At 41.8% G+C, this 18,440-nt stretch overlaps 1 protein-coding gene across 18 annotated transcripts in view; it reads left to right on the top strand.

The window, feature by feature from the left end:
* The window catches only part of AIG1 (androgen induced 1), a 310,429-nt gene that overhangs the window by 184,015 nt on the left and 107,974 nt on the right, over positions 1-18,440 (top strand). For 12 of the 18 annotated variants that reach the window (XM_026504924.4, XM_057311000.1, XM_048226197.2 and 9 more), the window contains exon 4: positions 4,359-4,474. The exons of 5 other annotated variants lie outside the window; for them this stretch is intronic. In XM_026504924.4, the coding sequence (XP_026360709.1) occupies positions 4,359-4,474 (116 nt within the window). Of the gene's footprint in view, positions 1-4,358; positions 4,475-5,683; positions 8,271-18,440 lie in introns of those variants that run through there. One more of the 18 variants, XM_048226198.2, reaches the window with a different exon arrangement.

Genomic DNA, 18,440 nt, shown 5'->3' with positions numbered 1-18,440 from the left:
GTGGGTTAAACATCTGCCTTTGGCTCATCAAGATCTCAAGAGTCCTGGGACCCAGCCCCAGGGCAGGCTTCCTGCTCAGCAGGAAGTTGGCTTCTCCCTCTGCCCCTCCCCCCTGCTCGTGCGCGCAATGCACACACTCGCTCGCTCTCAAATAAATAAAATCTTTTAAAAAAATAATAATAATAAAGTAAAAGGTATTTGTGTTTGAGAAATAGATCATTCCGGGGTATGCTTTTTTTTTTTTTTTGTCAAATGATCCTTTATTGAAATATTCTCCTTTGCGGTTCGTAGCTAGATGGGCATCCCACTGTACCACTGTTGGTATCATCTACAAAGTCATGAGGATGGCGGCCATCAACACTGCAGCCCACAAACTGGGAAGTCCCCAGGTTCTCTTTAATGCCTCCAGAGAGCTCTGACTATAAAGATAGGTACCGCATCTCTCAGGCAATGTTGACAATCTCACTGAACATGAGACCCATTGTGCTTGATGATCTTTTGCTTCTCTCTGTCTCTGACTGGTTCCTGGGGGTCTTTGACCAGGGCAGAGGCAGAAGGTAGTACTCAATTTGGGCCTGTTTATTCCGAATGGTCAGTTTTACTCTCATTTTCAGACCCTTCCAGTCACCTGTTGCCTTGTATGTCATCACCAACCCTTTTGGAAGACAGACCCAGGGTCCAGTCTTGGGGGCTGGGGCAGACATGGCACCGACTTCCCAACTCATGCACTTCAGGTCTATGACTCGAACTCATTGGGTGGGGTTTCGGCAACATGGGAAGGCAGCTGCTAGATCGACCTGGATACAGGATGACCAAGAAAGTTGCACTTTGACCTCCTCTGATCCGAAAGCTGGAAGAGCTCCCTCCAGCCGGCTCTCTCACTGCACCAATGAAAAGTCCTGACAAGATGCCAGCTGATTTTATTGTTTATTATTATTCAGAATGCTTTTATGCCACAGGAAAGAACACATTTGGCAAAATACATTTTTTACAGTGAAGAGCTCTTTGTTTGTTTTGAGGCTCAAGAAAAAAATAGTTCTGGTCAGTTGAGTGACAACGTAAGTGATCTTCAGTCATGCACTCCCACTGGTTTATTAAGTCAAAGATTATTTAACTATGTCTTTTAAAAATATAATTCTAATGTGGAAAACAGAGCCTGGCATTTGGAGACAGAACTGGTCTTGAACCCGACCTCCAGACATACTAGCTCTATGATCTTGGGCAAGATAATGATTTTCTCTGAGTCTTTGTTACCTCATCTGCAAAATGGAGTTAATAATTCCCATCAAAAATGTTGTTTTGAAGATTAAATTATCTCCACAAATATTTATTGAGAACCTCCTATGTGCCAGGCTCTTTAATACAAATACCACAGTGAACAAAACATAGTATTACTGTTCTTGTGCAACAGGTGGTCTTGAGTGGACTTGAATATTTCCTTCCTGGTTCTTAAGTCACTCAAGCAGAATATTGCCTGGGAGTGGATTAGAACTGGATTTCTTGTACCTGTAGTTCTAAAATAATTATCCCTCTTGCTGCTACAGATTTTGGATTACAATTGAGCTGCCAAAAATTATTTAAGATTCAGCAGGACCATTCATAGATTTTTATCATTTTCTTAGTTTATAAAACCTTAGCTACCTGCAGAGCAGTGTTTATATTTGCTATAAGTATTTTATACTACTCTTACTCTTATCAATACATGTTGTTTAACAGTAAACATCATTTGCATTACACATTTGTAGAGAGGTAGATATGCATTCTTTAGCGCCTGAAAATTCTGAGGTATGTTGTGACCCTGAGATTTGCCAAGGGGCCAACTGGAACACAAAAAGATCTTTTGTCATTGATTATGTCATCGATGGAACAAGTAGCTCCTTTTTAGTGGTGATGATGCCATTAATGAAGTGATCTAGGAAGATCTTCATTTTTCAAAGAGATTTTCTGTCTGGCATCATCAAAGTACATCCTAACCCTCCAGGTATGACATCCGATAATCACCAAGTAGGCTAAGTAAAAGAATGATAACTGGAGAACTAAGAATGCTCAGATTAGTTATTTGAACTTATATAATTTTATAGAAAAATGGATGATTTTCCACTGTTTGAAACAATGGATAAAGAGGTAGAATTTAAATACTTTTTAATATTAACAAATCAAAAATAACATATCATCATCTTTCTGTAACCCACACAGGCCATAAAGTCAGCACTATCTTCAGTATCAATGTTTGATTTGCAGGGATTTTTTTTTTTTCTGTGTGAGATTTGACAAGACTTGGATTTATTGTTAGCTATACATTTGAATTTTATACATGAATGCACCATTGCAAAAACTACTGTTGGCATTTCAAATCGTTGGTGAAACTCCAGGCCAATGTCATCTGAGGTGACTAGATTATAGTGAATAAAACAATAAAATAGATCTTTAAAACACATACTGTCTCTGTATCAATACACATGTACATTTTGTATGGTTCCCTTCAGAGCTAATGACACTGTTTTAGCATAACAATAGAGAAGCAAAGGATAAGGAATAGAAAACTACCCAACCGTGGAATCACCCACCTGACATTCTAGGAATACCATACTCTAATTACTAATATATTGGCAGTCACCACAGTTATCTAGAGGAGAATGTATAAAGCAAAGAATTTCCAACATCTTAGTAGTTCTTTAAAAATCCTGTATTTCTGTTTTCTTTTTCTATAATTATAAACAATATGTTGCCTCAAAGATGTTCACTTTGATATCACTACCATGTCTTTTCCTGCCAAGGCCCACCTGCCACCTGGTGCCATGATACTTATTAGAGTTTGAAAATTATAACATTCGATTTCCTGCATTTTCCTTGAATAGGCAAACAATACAGTGAGAGCAAAGCAAAGATTCTTTCATGGCCATTAAGGAGGTACTATGTAGAATTCAAACTTTCTCGTTGTTGGGTTCTCAGTTCTGCCATCTTCTTACTCTTGAAAAACTTCAATGTTTGAAGATAACTCTATATCCTAACTCAGTTTTACCTAAGGAGACCTTTGTCCCTTGTATCTGTCCATCGAATTTCAACACCAAGATGAGCTGACTTTCCTTTCTTCTTACAAATTTCATCCCCATCTTGGCCCACTGAACTGAGGATCAGAGTGGTGACTGGGTCCAAAAAACAAATGGGGGGGCACCTGGGTGGCACAGTGGTTAAGCATCTGCCTTCGGCTCAGGGCGTGATCCCGGCGTTATGGGATCGAGCCCCACATCAGGCTCCTCCGCTATGAGCCTGCTTCTTCCTCTCCCACTCCCCCTGATTGTGTTCCCTCTCTCACTGGCTGTCTCTATCTCTGTCAAATAAATAAATAAAATCTTTAAAAAAAAAAAAAACAACAAATGGGAAGGTCTCATTAAGCTTCTTTGGAGACTGTCTACAAACATCATATCTAAATCCGTACTCTGCTGGTACAAACCAGTACATCCTTTCTGGAAACCAATTTGGCTTTATTTCTTAACCTGCTGCTGGTACACAAATAATTTGGCATTATGACTTTAACTATAAGAAAATCATTTAACATTCAGACATTCAGACAAAGAATTCTACGAAAGATATTCATCATGACATTTTTCATAAACGAAAAATTAAAAATCTTTCACTACTTAATGTCCAAGAACAGGAATTGGTCAAATAAATTTTGGTATATCCAATATATCCATAAAATGGAGTTTCAAGCAACTATGGTCAAGGTTAATATTCTAGAAGACTTTCTAAAATGGCATATCAAAAATTCTCATGTTGGGGCACCTGGGTGCCTCAGTTGGTTAAGTGTCTGACCCTTGATTTCAGCTCAGGTCATGATATCAGGGTTGTGAGATCTAGCCCCCAGTTGGGCTCACATGCAGGGGGTGGAACCCGCTTAAGATTCTCTCTCTCCCTCTGCACACCCCCCCAAAATTCTCATGTTACAGTCCCAAAATAAAATTCCATGCACTGTATGATCTTAACTATGTATAAATAATACGAACAAGGAGGGGGGAAAAGACATCTACCAAAATGTTAACAGTCGGTATTTTTATTCCTTTCTTATGTTCCGTTTTTTTCCCTATACATCCTTCAAAATTATCAAATTTCCTGTGACAGTCATAAATAAAATAAAGTTTTAAAAATTCAGATACAGAAGAAAAAAACACTAGTAGAGCAATCAATGCACCGCATGTTTTCCTGTCCATCCTACCTCGTAGACGAGCCATATACAGCTGCTCTCTGCTATGGAGCTTTGCTAGGGATTGCACTTATCCCTTCTCCTACTGGAGACAAAACAAGTATTGAGGGACGATGATAAGAATCTGTGTCACCTGCTCTCTGTTCTTTTTCAGCACACAACAGTTTTGCCCTTTATATTAATCGAGATGAGGACATCACACCACGCGTATCCCAGCAGGAGCAGCGGACTCGCCGCCATATGTACCTTCTCTGTTGGCTATATATTATGGTAAGGACAGTGCCTGCTGGGCTTTCGTATTGTATTAGATTTTGCACAGCTAAATTTGGGCACATATTTCATTATGGATATAATCACTAACAGATTCACACTGCGTGCCTCATTTGGTCCAGGACCTGGGCTTTGTCTCATTTCCCCAGATGCTTATATTTTTAGAAAGTATATGCCAAACCTCACACAACAGGAATTTGTTGAACAATCCCATGTAAGCAATGGTTCTTCCAAGGCTACATTTTTCAACTCTTTTTCAAACTAAATGTTTTTCTTGGACAGCAGTTTTATTGCTTAAGGGCTTTTTGCTTGGGATTTTTTTTGTTGTTGCTGTTGTTGGTGAGCAAATGCAAATGAGGACAGAAGAAATGGCCTCTTTACAGGAGTGACCTTAAACTTCATAGGAAACAAGTGAAAATGGACGTTCTCCTGAGTCAGTTTAGAACCTGTCTTACAATTAGCGGTTACGCATAGCAGGCGTTTAAGGGTTTTGTTTTTTAAAGTTGGGATAAATAAATTATAGGAAATCTCCACTTGGTCTGTGGGGCACGAATAAGTCCCAAGTGGGTGGTGCCACATTTATCTGATAACAGCACAGTTGCCTGTTGAATTTACTTCGCATTAGTTTCAGTTCTTACCATGTTTTAGTATTTCAAAATTATTTCCTTTAAGACAGAATTTCTTACTTCTCTTTAGAATTCCAAGTCCTCTTTGATATATTAATACGCACAGAAGAGGCTCCTCCCACCAGCATTTCTGCCTCTCGGGACTCTTTTGTCCTGAGTTCTGGGTCACCATCCCCTCCTTTAAGCCTGAAGGACAGAATCACGTTCTTCCAAACACCCCCAGAACTGTGTTTAATCCCTCCAAAATCCCGGAGCTCTTTGGAGCATTTTGCTCTAGCCAGCCCAGAAATACAAAATAAGGGTCAGTACTAGTACTTCACATACTTTGCATGAATGATCACATAATGCCCCAGATCTGACCAGACAGGAAATTTGTTTCTAGGAAGTCATACCCTGTGGCTGGATCTAAGCAGACATCCAGATGAAAGACCCCAGAACAAACATGCAGTAATGCTCCTTCTATCTGCCATTTCATTGAATAGTCAAAGACCATTGGAAAGACTGGGGAATGATTGTTTTCCTTGTCACTTTCTAAATTTTTTTGTTTCCACCTAAAATGTTAAGTATTGATTTTCTCTAATAGAAAAGGTCCAGGGGCGCCTGGATGGCACAGCGGTTAAGCGCCTGCCTTCGGCTCAGGGCGTGATCCCAGCGTTCTGGGATCGAGCCCCACGTCAGGCTCCTCCGCTATGAGCCTGCTTCTTCCTCTCCCACTCCCCCTGCTTGTGTTCCCTCTCTCGCTGGCTGTCTCTATCTCTGTCAAATAAATAAATAAAGTCTTAAAAAAAAAAAAAAAAAAAAAAGAAAAGGTCCAAATGATCAGGACTCACAGGTGAAGTGTGACTGAAATTATGTCTCAAAAATGAATATATGTACTTTATATATATGAACTTGATATTCATATGATCTTATCTTTCAAAAGAGTCATGTGGGAAGGCTATGAATTATTCCAGGGATGCATTCATCTTAAAATAAAAAAATCATTAAAAATCAAATCCCCCCTTCCCCCCAAAATATAGTCTCATTACTTTGCTTACCTGTGGGAAGGAAAGATTTTACTCTGAGATCTCTGGGTGTATTTCTGTGAATTCATTTATATGCCATTAAATTATCCAAATCTTATAGAGCCCCAGAGGTTTCGCGAACTCTGTATTTTCCAATGGCTTTTCTTCCACTGTGGTTACACTCAGTCCACGTTCCAAAGAGACACATGGGAAATACCACACAGCCTTCATTATAGACCCCCAAGATCCCTCATTAAAATGAATCATTACTCATGCTCTTCATGCCAAGTGAGGCTTGCCAGCTCTGCGTACTCCCTAAGTAAACCAGTACTTGTTTGGACATGTATTTGCATTGACCAGCAAATTCTCTTAGATTTGTTCTGAGAGAGCTTTCAAAGTAGACTTTTTCCTTTGGTGTTCTGCCCTAGGTATTCATAGCTATGCCAAGAGCTAAACAATGCCCCTCATATCATGTCATATTATATAAATCCAAGGATTTTCATTGTTATCAAAAAGGTACTGGCTTTTGCTTCCTACTAGACTATCTCAGAGCCGCCGTACCAGTGACACACTAGTAGAAGGTTCCGGATATGAAATCTTTTGGTGGCATACCAGGATTGTAACTGGACATTCCAGAACCTCGTGCCAAAATGGAAGAAAGCATTCCTCTTATCACATGCTAATTATAAGAAAAATAGATCTCCCCTGCCATCCCCTGTGTGGTCGAGCTGAATCCTTACCTCTGCATCTGCTGGCCAGACTGTCCATGTTCTGATCTGATTCCCATTCACTGTCCATTCCTACATGTCTCCCTCCCCATCTGAACCTGGTCCTTCCTGGATTTGGATAGCTAAAGTTGAGACAGCATACAGGTGCTTTCACTCATAGACTGGAGCCCATTGAGCTGCCACCCTGAGCGGCTCCATTTCCCAACCCCTACTTCAGTCCTCCCAAGCTGAGCATCAGAAGTCATCCCAGACTCCTTTTCTGCCTCCTTCTGCCTCCCACCATGCTCTCCACTTACCCAGGATCTGGGACACAAGCATCTCCCTCTCCACTTATGGTGGACTCTTAATACCTTTTCTGCATACCCCCCCTCCATCATCATTCCCCCACACATTCTCTGCACCCTAGTTATGGGGTTTCCCCTAAAAAATTAGATGACATGTATTATATTATGCTGCATACAACACAGAGGTCCTTTGGTTTCTAATGCAACAGTAATTAACAGGAATTGTAATGAATACCATTCTTTTGAGTTCTGTGCCAAGTGCTTTTCAAATATTATGTTATTTAGTTCCCCAAATAACCCTTTGAGATAGGCCTTATCTGGCCTATTTTACAGGTAAGGAAACTACAGCTTAGAGAGTATATGTCTTGCCCAAGGAAAAGCCAAGTGTCCTTGTTGTTGCCAGTTCTGGAATGCAAGCCTGGTATGTGGTTACAGTCTGTACAAGTCACTATGCTCTCCACTGCCTCCTTCTGGGCGAAGAGTACTTCTATGGGTGAATAGATTTATGTGTGTGTTTAGTATTGGTTTTGTTTCAAAGCATCAGAAGCAGCATGTCTAATAGTTAAGACTACTTCCTGGGTTCGAATTCTTACCCCGTAACTTTTCTGAGCTCTAACTTAGTCAAATATAAAATAGAGACAAGGACCTCCCGGGGCAGTTGTGAGGATTCAGTTACTGTATGTAGAACCCAAGAAAAATGCCTGGCACACAGTAAAAAATTTCTATATTTTCTTTTATTGTTAGTAGTAGTAATAATAGCAGTGTTAGTATTGGTATTTTTATACTTACTGTTCTGAGGACAACAAATAGTAGCAGAGTACATAGTATTTTCTTATCAAAGGTTTGAGAATTGTAGTTACAATGCTGTAAGCCTTTTGCTTTTACTTTTACTTTTATTCTTTCTCACTCGTTCATACACTCTTTACTATAAAAACCCAAAATAGCCTTAAAGGATATGAAAATACCACTTTTGTTTGCTTTTTAAGTTTAAAAGGACCATTAGGAAATCTTGAAGGGGGATTGAGTAAAACAGAGAGCTTTATGATCATGGAATGTTATACGCAACTAATAAATCATTGAACATTATATCAAAAACTAATGATGTACTATACGTTGGATAATTGAATTTAAATTAAAAAAAAAAGATCATGGAATGTCGACTGCTGTCACCCTCTAGTTGAAAAATTCTGTAAGAGAAGATATCCTTACTCTACCTGCGTAGGACTCCTCCTGCTTGCCAATATGTTCCTTGGCTGTGGCCCCCCAGCACCTCACATCTTTGTCTCCCTGCAGTACTGGTGCTGCTCACCAATTGCTTTTCATTCTGAAGGACACAGAAAAAGGAAAACCACCCCAGATCTAGGAAATATATATATCCCCAAAGTTTTAGCAATGGGTCTTCTCTGTCCTGAAAATGTTTCTTCCAGCCCCTGCCCGTTCCCCCCTCCCATGGTGGTTATCATTCAGCAGAACCCACATGAGATCTTAGGGCCCCTGCATAATACATGCTAACACTAAATGCAAGGCACAGTCAGGAGCAAGGAGACATTAGGGAAGGGCAGAAAATGAGTTGTAGGAGTTTCTTCTTATGGATAAACATTTCCTGTCACTACAGTGAGCTTATATAAAGCAGAATAGAAATTTCTGTTTTCTCTGGGCCCTAATGGTTTTTGATAAATTTCGTATTCCAAATCTCATTACCCCAAATGTGTCCATTGTGCAACTTCTCAAAACAGAAAATAAAACAAAGTAAAATCAAGATGAAGTGTGTTCTTTCATGATATAGTCTTAAACTGCCCTAAATCAGAGTTCTATCTCCACCAAACTTGATCATAACTTAGCTATGCAATTGCAGATTATTTTTTGCTTTCTTATTGAAACTTTTCTTTATTTCCTCATGTTTGTGCTGGAAACAAACATTGTTTTTTAAAATAGAGGGAAAAAATCTTAAAAATAAGATTGTACTCAATTTAAGTCTTGGAAAGAATTTTTAGCCATGAATAAGTAAAATTTTTAGCATAAAATTTACACCCTCTTCACTAAAAAAAGTGAAATTTTAGACCACATGTAAAGTCCCCCTACTCAATTGGATGCTTCTTCACCAGTTAAGCAAAATTGGCCAACATGTAGTTGTTCTCTGACCAGCAGATGACATTTTCCTCTGTTCAACTTGAACCTTTCACTCTACCATAACTACCTATCCTGATGACTCTACATCAGTAACTGTGTGTAAAAGTTTTCCTGATTTCCTGGCAGTGGAGAACAGGGACCAAGTTGAAGGAGTCACACAGCATACGCCTTGCATTCTGAAAAGAGGTGCCTTTCTTGGGGCTTATAAAAGACAGCCCAAACACTGTTACCTTACACATCACCAGAGCCATCCCCACTCTTTGTCATGCTCATCTTCGTAACCTTCCTTCCTCTGCCTGGCTAGGGAGAAGGAGAGGGTTTTGCACTCTTGAGTTGGGGTCTAGGGGAGCCACTGGGAAAGGAAGTGCCTCCCCACATTCACCAAACCCAAGTATAAGAGGTTCCAAGAGAATCCTTGGTAATATCAGGTATATGACAGGAGTCTTACTTAGGAAGCAGACTTGTTAACTTTTATTTGCCTCTTGCCTGAGCAAGGAAAAGAACATTGGAGGGATGTGGTAGGGTAGAGGGAGGGGCAGCTATAGAGCAGCCTATGACTGCATCATTTGTATGTGGCAAAGATGGGTGAGTTTCTTGTGTATCTGGTTTGACATTGAGGGAGAGCCCTGGGCTCGGGCTGTCTTAATGGTAGCCCACCTAAGAAGGCTAGCTCCTGGGCAAGGGTTTCCAAACAGCAAGAAATTATAGCATGATGCTATGAGCAGGAGACAGTCCATCTCCCACATATGGGACTTCTTCAGTAGAGAAGCCCCTCAGAGACCCCTACAAACCTCACAATATGTACTGCATGCAAAAGTAGGCATCTAAACATCAGCCTCACAGCATTTATCAGTGGAGAGTAGGTATTAGTAGAGAAAAAGAGGAAATCACTTGCACACTTATGGGCAGTGAAGTGAGGAGATGTTCATCCTCCTCCCACTTCCCCTCCCAGATCCCCAGCTAGGGAAGAGACATCTCAGAACCTGGCTATGCCTTCCCATTCTACTTCAAGGTACTGGAGGAGGATGCAGAACAAAAATGCAGAGCCCCTCCCACTCAAGACTCTGGAAATAATCCTGGTGTGTTCAATGCAGGCAGAAGGCCCATGGGTTGGAGCAGAGCAAGACCCCTGGAGTGGAGGAAGGATTATGTAGGCCTTGTAGGCAATGTAAGGACTGTGTCCTTAGTTCATACTGAAATCAAGAGTTATTGGAAGGTTTTGAACAGAAAATGGACATAATCTGAGACATTTTTAAAGGATCACGTTGGCTACTATGTTGAGAATGGACTGTGGGCAAAGATGGAGCAGGAGAACAATTACAAGGCTATAGGGGTAATCTCTTCTAGTAGGCAGTGGCATGGCTTGGACCAAGGTGGTAGAAATGGTAGTATGAGAACTAGAAAGATTCTGGATATGTTTTGAAGATAGAACTGATAGGATTTCCTACTTAATTTTGACCAAATCTAAATTAAACTCTGGGCTTAGCCCTTCAATACCTTTTTAACTTGATAGGGTGGGCAGAATAATGGTCCCAGAAATGTCCACACCCTAATCTCCAGGATTTGTGAATGTCACCTCACATGAGAAAAAGGACTTTGCAGATGTGACTACATTAAAGACCTTGGGGTGAGGAGGTTAGCCTGCATTATCCAAGTGGACCCAAGCTGATCATCTGGTTTCCCTGCTGTGGTTAGAGGGGAGCAGGACTGTGGGAGAAAGGTCAGATAGATATTAAGGAAAAGGACCAAAACCATCCCTGCCAGCTTTAAAGATAGAGGAAGGGGACCTTGAGCCAAGGAATGTGGGCCACTTCTAGCAGCTAGAAAAGTCAAGGAGACGGATCCAGAAAGAACACAGCCCTGCTAACATCTTGACTATAGCCCCATAAGACCTGTGTTGGACTTCTAACCTACAGAATTATAAGATAAATGTGTGTTGTTTTCAGCTACAATGTTTGTAGCAATGTGTTATACCAACAGTAGAATACTTACACACTTGGACAAATCACTTAGTCTCTGTTGGCTTCAGTTTCCGCATCTTTAAAAAAAAAAAAAAAAAGAGGGTCATGATACTTAGGCAGGATTACTGTGAGAATCAGAAAAATGGGTGTAGGGGCCCCTGGGTGGCTCAGTCAGTTAAGCCTCAGAGTTTTGATTTCGACTCAGGTCACGATCTCAGGGTGGTGAGATCCAGCCACGTTAGGCTCCACGCTGAACCTGGTTCCTGCTTAAGATTCTTAAGATTCTCTCTCCCCCTCCCTCTGCCCCTCCCCCCACCCCCACCTGCCATATAATTGGCACTTAGTATGGTAGCCATTGTTGTTGTTTTATTTATATGCTAAAAATACTCAGACCTAAAGTAGCCTAACCCCAGCTCCTTTCTACATGTTTCTTCCCCCATTAACCTCCATGCCTGTTCTGAGAGGTGGAGGTCCAGATCCTTGAAGTCACACCATCTTTTGTTCAGTTCCCCTCTTCCCTTGCTTTGAGGAGATCACTTATCCTCCCTGAGCCTCATTTTCACCACCTTTAAAATGGGAGTAAGGCTTACACCACAGAATTGCTTTGAGGATTAACAAGCACTTGGGGTCCTTGGGAAATGATTGTGTCTTTCCTTCCTACCACTACAAGAATCCTAACTGTCTGAGGAGTATATGGGAAAGTCCCATTTCTTTCTCTCTCTTGTCCCCACAACCCTTATTTTCATTTTATCCTCTGCTCCTCTTACAGATTCTGGTCCTTCTTCATGGGCTTCATGTCTCCTCAAAACCTATTAAGAATGCTAAAGAGCTTTCTGAAAATTTCTTACAGTTCGAACATTAAGTTATTTCCCAAGCCCTGCTTTTCCCCTGAGAACCAAGAATGTCATTGCTTTCCCATTATTCCAATCTGCTTATTTTTACAAACACGTTGTTGGGATGAGTTGTTGTTTTCTCATCTTCTGGACAATGGAGGGCTTGCCAACTGGGAGTATGGCTTGCGCTCAGCCCCTCAGAGTGCCCACTTGGGTGTTGATTAAATCAGTTTCTTAGATCTGCATCTGGACAGAAGAGACTTGTGTGTATAATCCATCTCAGTTCCCAGTATTTATTATTCTGATTTTCGTCTTCTCCTACCCCCAACAGCTGGTTCTCAAACCTGACGGGAGCACATAAAGAGCGAGAATTCCCCATATGCTGTTAACCATGCCTTCCCCCCAAATCATCTTCTGTGTGGTTATGACCCTTCCCATACTTCCCAGCATGACATCCAGAGCAACTCGACCACTTCTTTTCCCTGTAGTCTGCTGGAATCACCAGTTCGATGCTGTTTGTGTCCTTGATGTTACTTGGCAATTTTACTTTGCGTTTCCTCTACCAGCTCTGTCCATCCCCCCTCCACCTTCAGCTCACACCCCCCAGTCCTCTCTCAGCAGATGGCCTGAACTTGTATTTCATAGAGACTCTAAAAGACTTTAAAGGAACTCTTTCCATTTCTTCCTGCAAACATCCTTACTGTACCCACTCCCTCCTTATGACAATAGGGAATTTCTACCTTTCAACAGGTGACCATCCCTCTGCACTCTGGCTCCTCCCCGCTCCAGCTCTTCATCCATCATCATTCCATTTCCTGGAATTTCAGTCCCACTGACAGGCCCTTCCAATGGATACTAGAACATTCTCCATCCTAATCCCACCTTACACAAATTACCCTTCTGGGACCACCCCTTTTACACCTATCTACCACACCGTCTCCCTACTCATAGCCGAGCTTCTCTGAAGAGTTGTCTACACTGCCTCTAGTCCTGTTTGCACACTTAAGAAACAGGACAGTGTAGACACTAAAAGAATGACTCGTGAGTCAAATTGCCTGATCTTGGGTTCTGCTTCTACAATATGACTTTGGGCAAGTCACTGCACCTCTCTGTGCCTTCGCTTCCTCATCTGTAGAATGGCATAATAAAAGCACCTGTCTCATAGGGTTGTTGTGATAATTAACACAGCATTAATCTTTAGTGGATGTAAAGCCCGAGCCTGTAGTTTTCATGATGAATCCACTCCAATGGGAGTTAAGCTATATTACTTTAGCAAAATCTTTGTTGATTTTACCAGTGACTTCTACTTTGCTAAAGTCAGTGAATGCTTTGTAGACCCCTCTTTCATTGATATTTCAGCAGTTTTGATACCAAATTATGCCCCTTCCTGAATCAGTGTATTCTCAGCCTTGGATGATGCCACAATCTCCCACTGTCCCTCCCTGTTCTCAAAACAATCCCTCGTAGCAGCCTCTGCAGGTTCTTCCCACTCTACCTAGCCCCCCCCGAGCTGGAGTACTTTGGATCTCAGCCCTCCGTCTTCTTCTTTATTTATTTATTTATTTATTTATTTATTTATTTATTTTTAAGATTTTATTTATTTATTCGACAGAGATAGAGACACCCAGAGAGAGAGGGAACACAAGCAGGGGGAGTGGGAGAGGAAGAAGCAGGCTCATAGCAGAAGAGCCTGATGTGGGGCTCGATCCCATAACGCTGGGATCACGCCCTGAGCTGAAGGCAGATGCTTAACCACTGTGCCACCCAGGCACCCCTTTTTATTTATTTATTAACTTTTTAAATTTTATTGTGGTGAGAATACCCAATTTGGAATCCACTTTCTTCACCGAGGTCCTTTTCTCTTACTACCTACTGCCCCTAAGTAAACCCATCAGCTCTGTGTTTGCGATTTCTTCCATCCCACATCTGCCACTCAGAGCTCTCTTCTGATACCTACTCATAAGCCTCTTGTGCTTGCAATTGCACACCAAGCTCAAGCAGTACCTGCTTTCCCAACTGCACCCCAAGCCTGTATGCTCCGGGCATTGCCATCCACCCAGGTGTTCATGCCAGAAATCTATGAGACACCCAGAACCCATCTTTCTGGGGCCTTTTATAGATAGTCAATCACCAATTTCTGGCTTCTATATTTTCAAAGTACTTGAAGAATCTTTGCCCTTTGTTCCCTCTCCACAGCCGACACCATGCCCCAGCTTCTGTTATCCCTCTCCTGAGCCACATACAGAACTGGCACACACACACACACACACACACACACACGCGCACGCGCACACCATCTACCTGCAGGATCGTTGGGCAATCCTTTAAAAGCACACATGACTATGTCACTCCCTTGCTCGGAGAGTGTGGATGACTTCCCATTGCTTCTAGGAATAAAGTCCAAAGTTTCTTTGCATGGCTTCAGAGACCTGCATTATTTGACTCCACTGATGTCTCTAGCCTCCTTGTCTTCTTCTGCCCTCTTTGCTTGCTAGTTTCAGCCATAGTGACCTTCTCTCTAATGGTTTAGAGCAATCTAAGTTTCTTCTAAGTTCAAAGCTTTCACCTTCCTCAGACCTCCACCCAACCTCCCCCTCAGTCATACCCCCACAATTATTAATTCTAAAGCCTACTCATTCTTCAGGTCTCAGCTCAACTATCTCTTTCACAGGGAGGTCTTCTCTGACTCCCAAGACTTGGTTCAGCCTCTCTATGGTACACTACTGTAGTGCCCCGTTCATTTTCATCTAAGGAATTAAAAAGCAGTTGTTATGTGGTTATTTGGTTGATTTTTCCCAAAGCCTGCCTCCCCAGATCCCCTCCGTTCACTATCTAGAGCAAGAGGAAGGTCAGCAGTTATAACTAATATTAAAGAAAATAAAGAGAGGTTCCCCGGCTACAGTTTTCTAAGGGTTAATACAAAACATTTCCTTTAGACATCATGTCAGTCAAAATGTCAGAAAATATTCTTAAGATAGATTGCTTAATAAGAGAAATTGTGACAGTATGTGAGCTTTAAAAGCAAGCAGATAAAGTAGGGAAAATTTAAATTATACGTATATACATACACACACACCTACCTTACACTTAGCTCAATGGTAACCATATAAAATAGTTTACAATGTTCCTACCACCCATTTCTCTAATATTGAATTTCAACTTGTCTCTTCTCCCACCTGCCTGATTCACTTAAATTGACAACTGAAGCTAATAGATTTCTAGAAAGAACCACACAGACTGCACTCCTTAACTGAGTGGCATCCTATGTATGGGAGGTGACCCAGGTCATGCAATAAAAACATTTCAAGTAGAGGAAAGATCCATTTATTAGCTAAATTATAGCCTCTTCATTTCCCTGAGGTGAGCCTTCTGTGTCTTTGGGGGTATGGGAGCATTTTGAAGGTTCAGAACATATTCTCTGGTGGCTGCAGGAGGGGATTATGTGAACATCTTCGCAGTGACCATTAGCCCTTGCTCAGTCTCACCTTCGGCACAGGGTTTCCACAGCCCACAGACATGTGTGTCTCCCACAGCACCCATAATTGCTGGTCTCCCCTGAGGCACAAAATAAATGTTGATTGAAAATAAACAATTCAGTTGAGGACATATTTGTGCCAGATTTGAGGGTTTTTTAAAAATTTATGTATTTATTTTTAGAGTGAGAGAGTACGAATGAGTGCACACGGTTGGGGGGGCAGATGTAGAGGGAGAGAGGGTCTTAAGTGACGTGGGACTTGATCCCACGACCCCTGAGATCACGACCCGAGCAGAAACTCAGAGTCAGATGCCTAACCTACTGTACCACCCAGGCGCATCAGTACCAGATTTGAATTTATGCCACAAGAGTGAAAAGAAATCTGCAGCTAAAACGACCTTTTGGTTGAGATATAAAGGAAATGGCAAAAGGAACTTAGTCTAAAATACCCATGCAAGACTTTGCCTTTATACCTTTAAGTAGACCCATTTTCCTAGTAATTTTCAAAAACAAGGAACTAGCTTGATTATTATGATAACATTTTAATTTTCCCTTAATCTGAAAGATCTGGGTCAATGTAGACTCAGGACAAGATTCATTAACTCTCTCAAACAAGTGCCTACCGTGTGTCAGGCATTATGCTAGGTGTGGGTGCTAAGCAATGTATTAAGCTTCAGCTCTGCCCTCAAGAAGCTGGCAGTCTATTGAAGGATACAGAAAAATAAAAAAGCAATTACCTTACAGTTGATATGGGTTGTTTATAATAGTAGAAATACAGAAGGCTCTGAAAGTCCAGAGGAACATTCGCTAACCCAGACTCATATGGTCATAAAAGGCCTCTGAAAGAAGTGACATGGAAGCTGGCCCTTGAGGGTGAGTAAGTGTTAGCCATACAAAGGGCCAGGGTAAAAGTGTCTCAGGCAGAGAAAGGAGACGGCCTGGAAGCAAATCATAGGCAAAAAAGTTCAGTGCACTTGGAGCTGGCCACATTTTGCCCTCCTCCAATCAGGACGAGCTCAATACTACCTCTCCCCTTCCCACCAGAACTACTTTTATTTTACCTCTCTACAGTATCCTTCTTTGAAACTGTTTGTGTGCATTCCTTTGGTTGGTTGGTTAGTTGGTTTGCCCATTTCCTATGATGCCATGCTCTCTCTGGTATCCTCCTCATGTTCTCTTTGGCAGGCCCTGTTGATCTAGCCCTGCCCACACTCAAACCCTCTTCACTCCCTTTCTCACACTGTCTCCTGTCCGCTCTCCACCTCTTAGGCAGAGTGTTTTTAAAATGTTAATCTGATCATGTCAATCTCCTACTTAAAACCTTCAATAGTTTGTTTTTTCCTGCTTTGGGTTTATTTTTTTCTTTTTGGGTAGCACTTTTATTTTTCCTTACGCCATGACATATCCTTGGGCTGTGATATTCTCACATAACAGTAGAAAAATAAGATGTGTAAGTCATCCTTAAAAGCTGAGAAATACGTACCAAAATCTTACGTAAATTAAGACAATGCATAAATTTACAGGTACAAATACACAAATTGTTTTGCAACTATACTGAGTACTTCAAGCGCTGTGCTATTCTGCTGAAAGCACATTGGATAAGAAGGAAAATGGAGTCTGAAGGCTTAGATTAGCTGTGTTTCCTAGCTCTGCCGGAAGACTGCAAGAAAGAAGTGACAGTTCATTCATAAAGTCTTGCCATCCTCTCGAGAAATCCAGGAATTGCCATTAGTACTTTGTGCAGATCTAATCAGGCCCCAGAGGAGCGAACAGCTCACATGAAATTGTCAGTCAGCCAAACGCCATCACATCAGGCCAAGTCCTTTCCATAAACACATTACCCTTAGCCTCTCTTTGTCACACAGAATGCCCAACCGAATGTATAAACTTTAAACGAAATGTATGTACAGAATTTCAGAATGTGTATTATCAAAAAATAGCTAACTTGAGTACAATGCTAAACAGTGCTATTTGCCTTCCTGTCGGATGAGGAGAGGTGTCTTTTTAAAACGGCATGTTCCAGGTGGATAAGTCTAACAGGGTGTGTACCCCTGCCAGGGCAAACCTGTACGTATGAACTAACTTGTCCAGAAAAGGGCTATGTATCTGCCAGCAGTCCATTTAAAAGTATTTGCAATGGCAAACAGACAGGCCGAACTCCAATGAGTTCTTCCTGCTAATCCACATCCGCTGGAAGGTCAGAGGAGTAGTAGCCAGATGTCACAACTGCACTCAAAGGAGTAGTAATCTTAATTTTTATTGTAGTTGGCTCCAGGGCTGTGACATCTTTGTTCTAAAGTGAGTAACACTGGGCTACTTGGTCATACCACCAGCCATGCGGTACACATTGTATTGGCATCTAGGCCTTTCCCAGAATAAGCATCACATCTCATGGTTGCATTAGAGGCATTCTTGTGAATGCCGTGATTCCACACCTAACAAGGGTGGCTAGAAAGAGCTGCTGGTTCTAAGACTCTCTCCCTCCAGAGGGAAATGAGCTGGCCTCAGAGAGCTCAGTTCTATTCTCCAGAGACGTGGGTAAGCAGCAGTACCTCCTGTTGGACATCCAGGATAGGGTGGTACCACTTCTCCTGATGTCATGTACAATTTCCTTCTCTTCTGTGGTAGTGCAGTTATAACATCCTTTTCTCACAACCTTTAGAAAAATTCTTCCAAGTCTCAGCTAGCTGGGTTCAGAATTAGCTAACGGGGACTAGGTGTAACCCTCATAAATGGGCATTGTGGGGGTGACAGGTGACACCATTACCCAAGTCTATATACCCACCTGCATACGGCCAGAGGCATACAGAGATGGCACAGTCAGAATAGCACCATGCACAGCTGGGCTACTGCAGGTGTCAAACAGGACCTGTGACAGGTGGCCTTGAAGCTCAAGGGAGCTTCACTTAAGAACAACATGGTGCT

The sequence above is a fragment of the Ursus arctos genome, unplaced genomic scaffold (genome assembly GCF_023065955.2).
Source record: "Ursus arctos isolate Adak ecotype North America unplaced genomic scaffold, UrsArc2.0 scaffold_13, whole genome shotgun sequence".
NCBI classification, from domain to species: domain Eukaryota; kingdom Metazoa; phylum Chordata; class Mammalia; order Carnivora; family Ursidae; genus Ursus; species Ursus arctos.
This window is presented reverse-complemented; position numbering and strand designations above follow the sequence as displayed.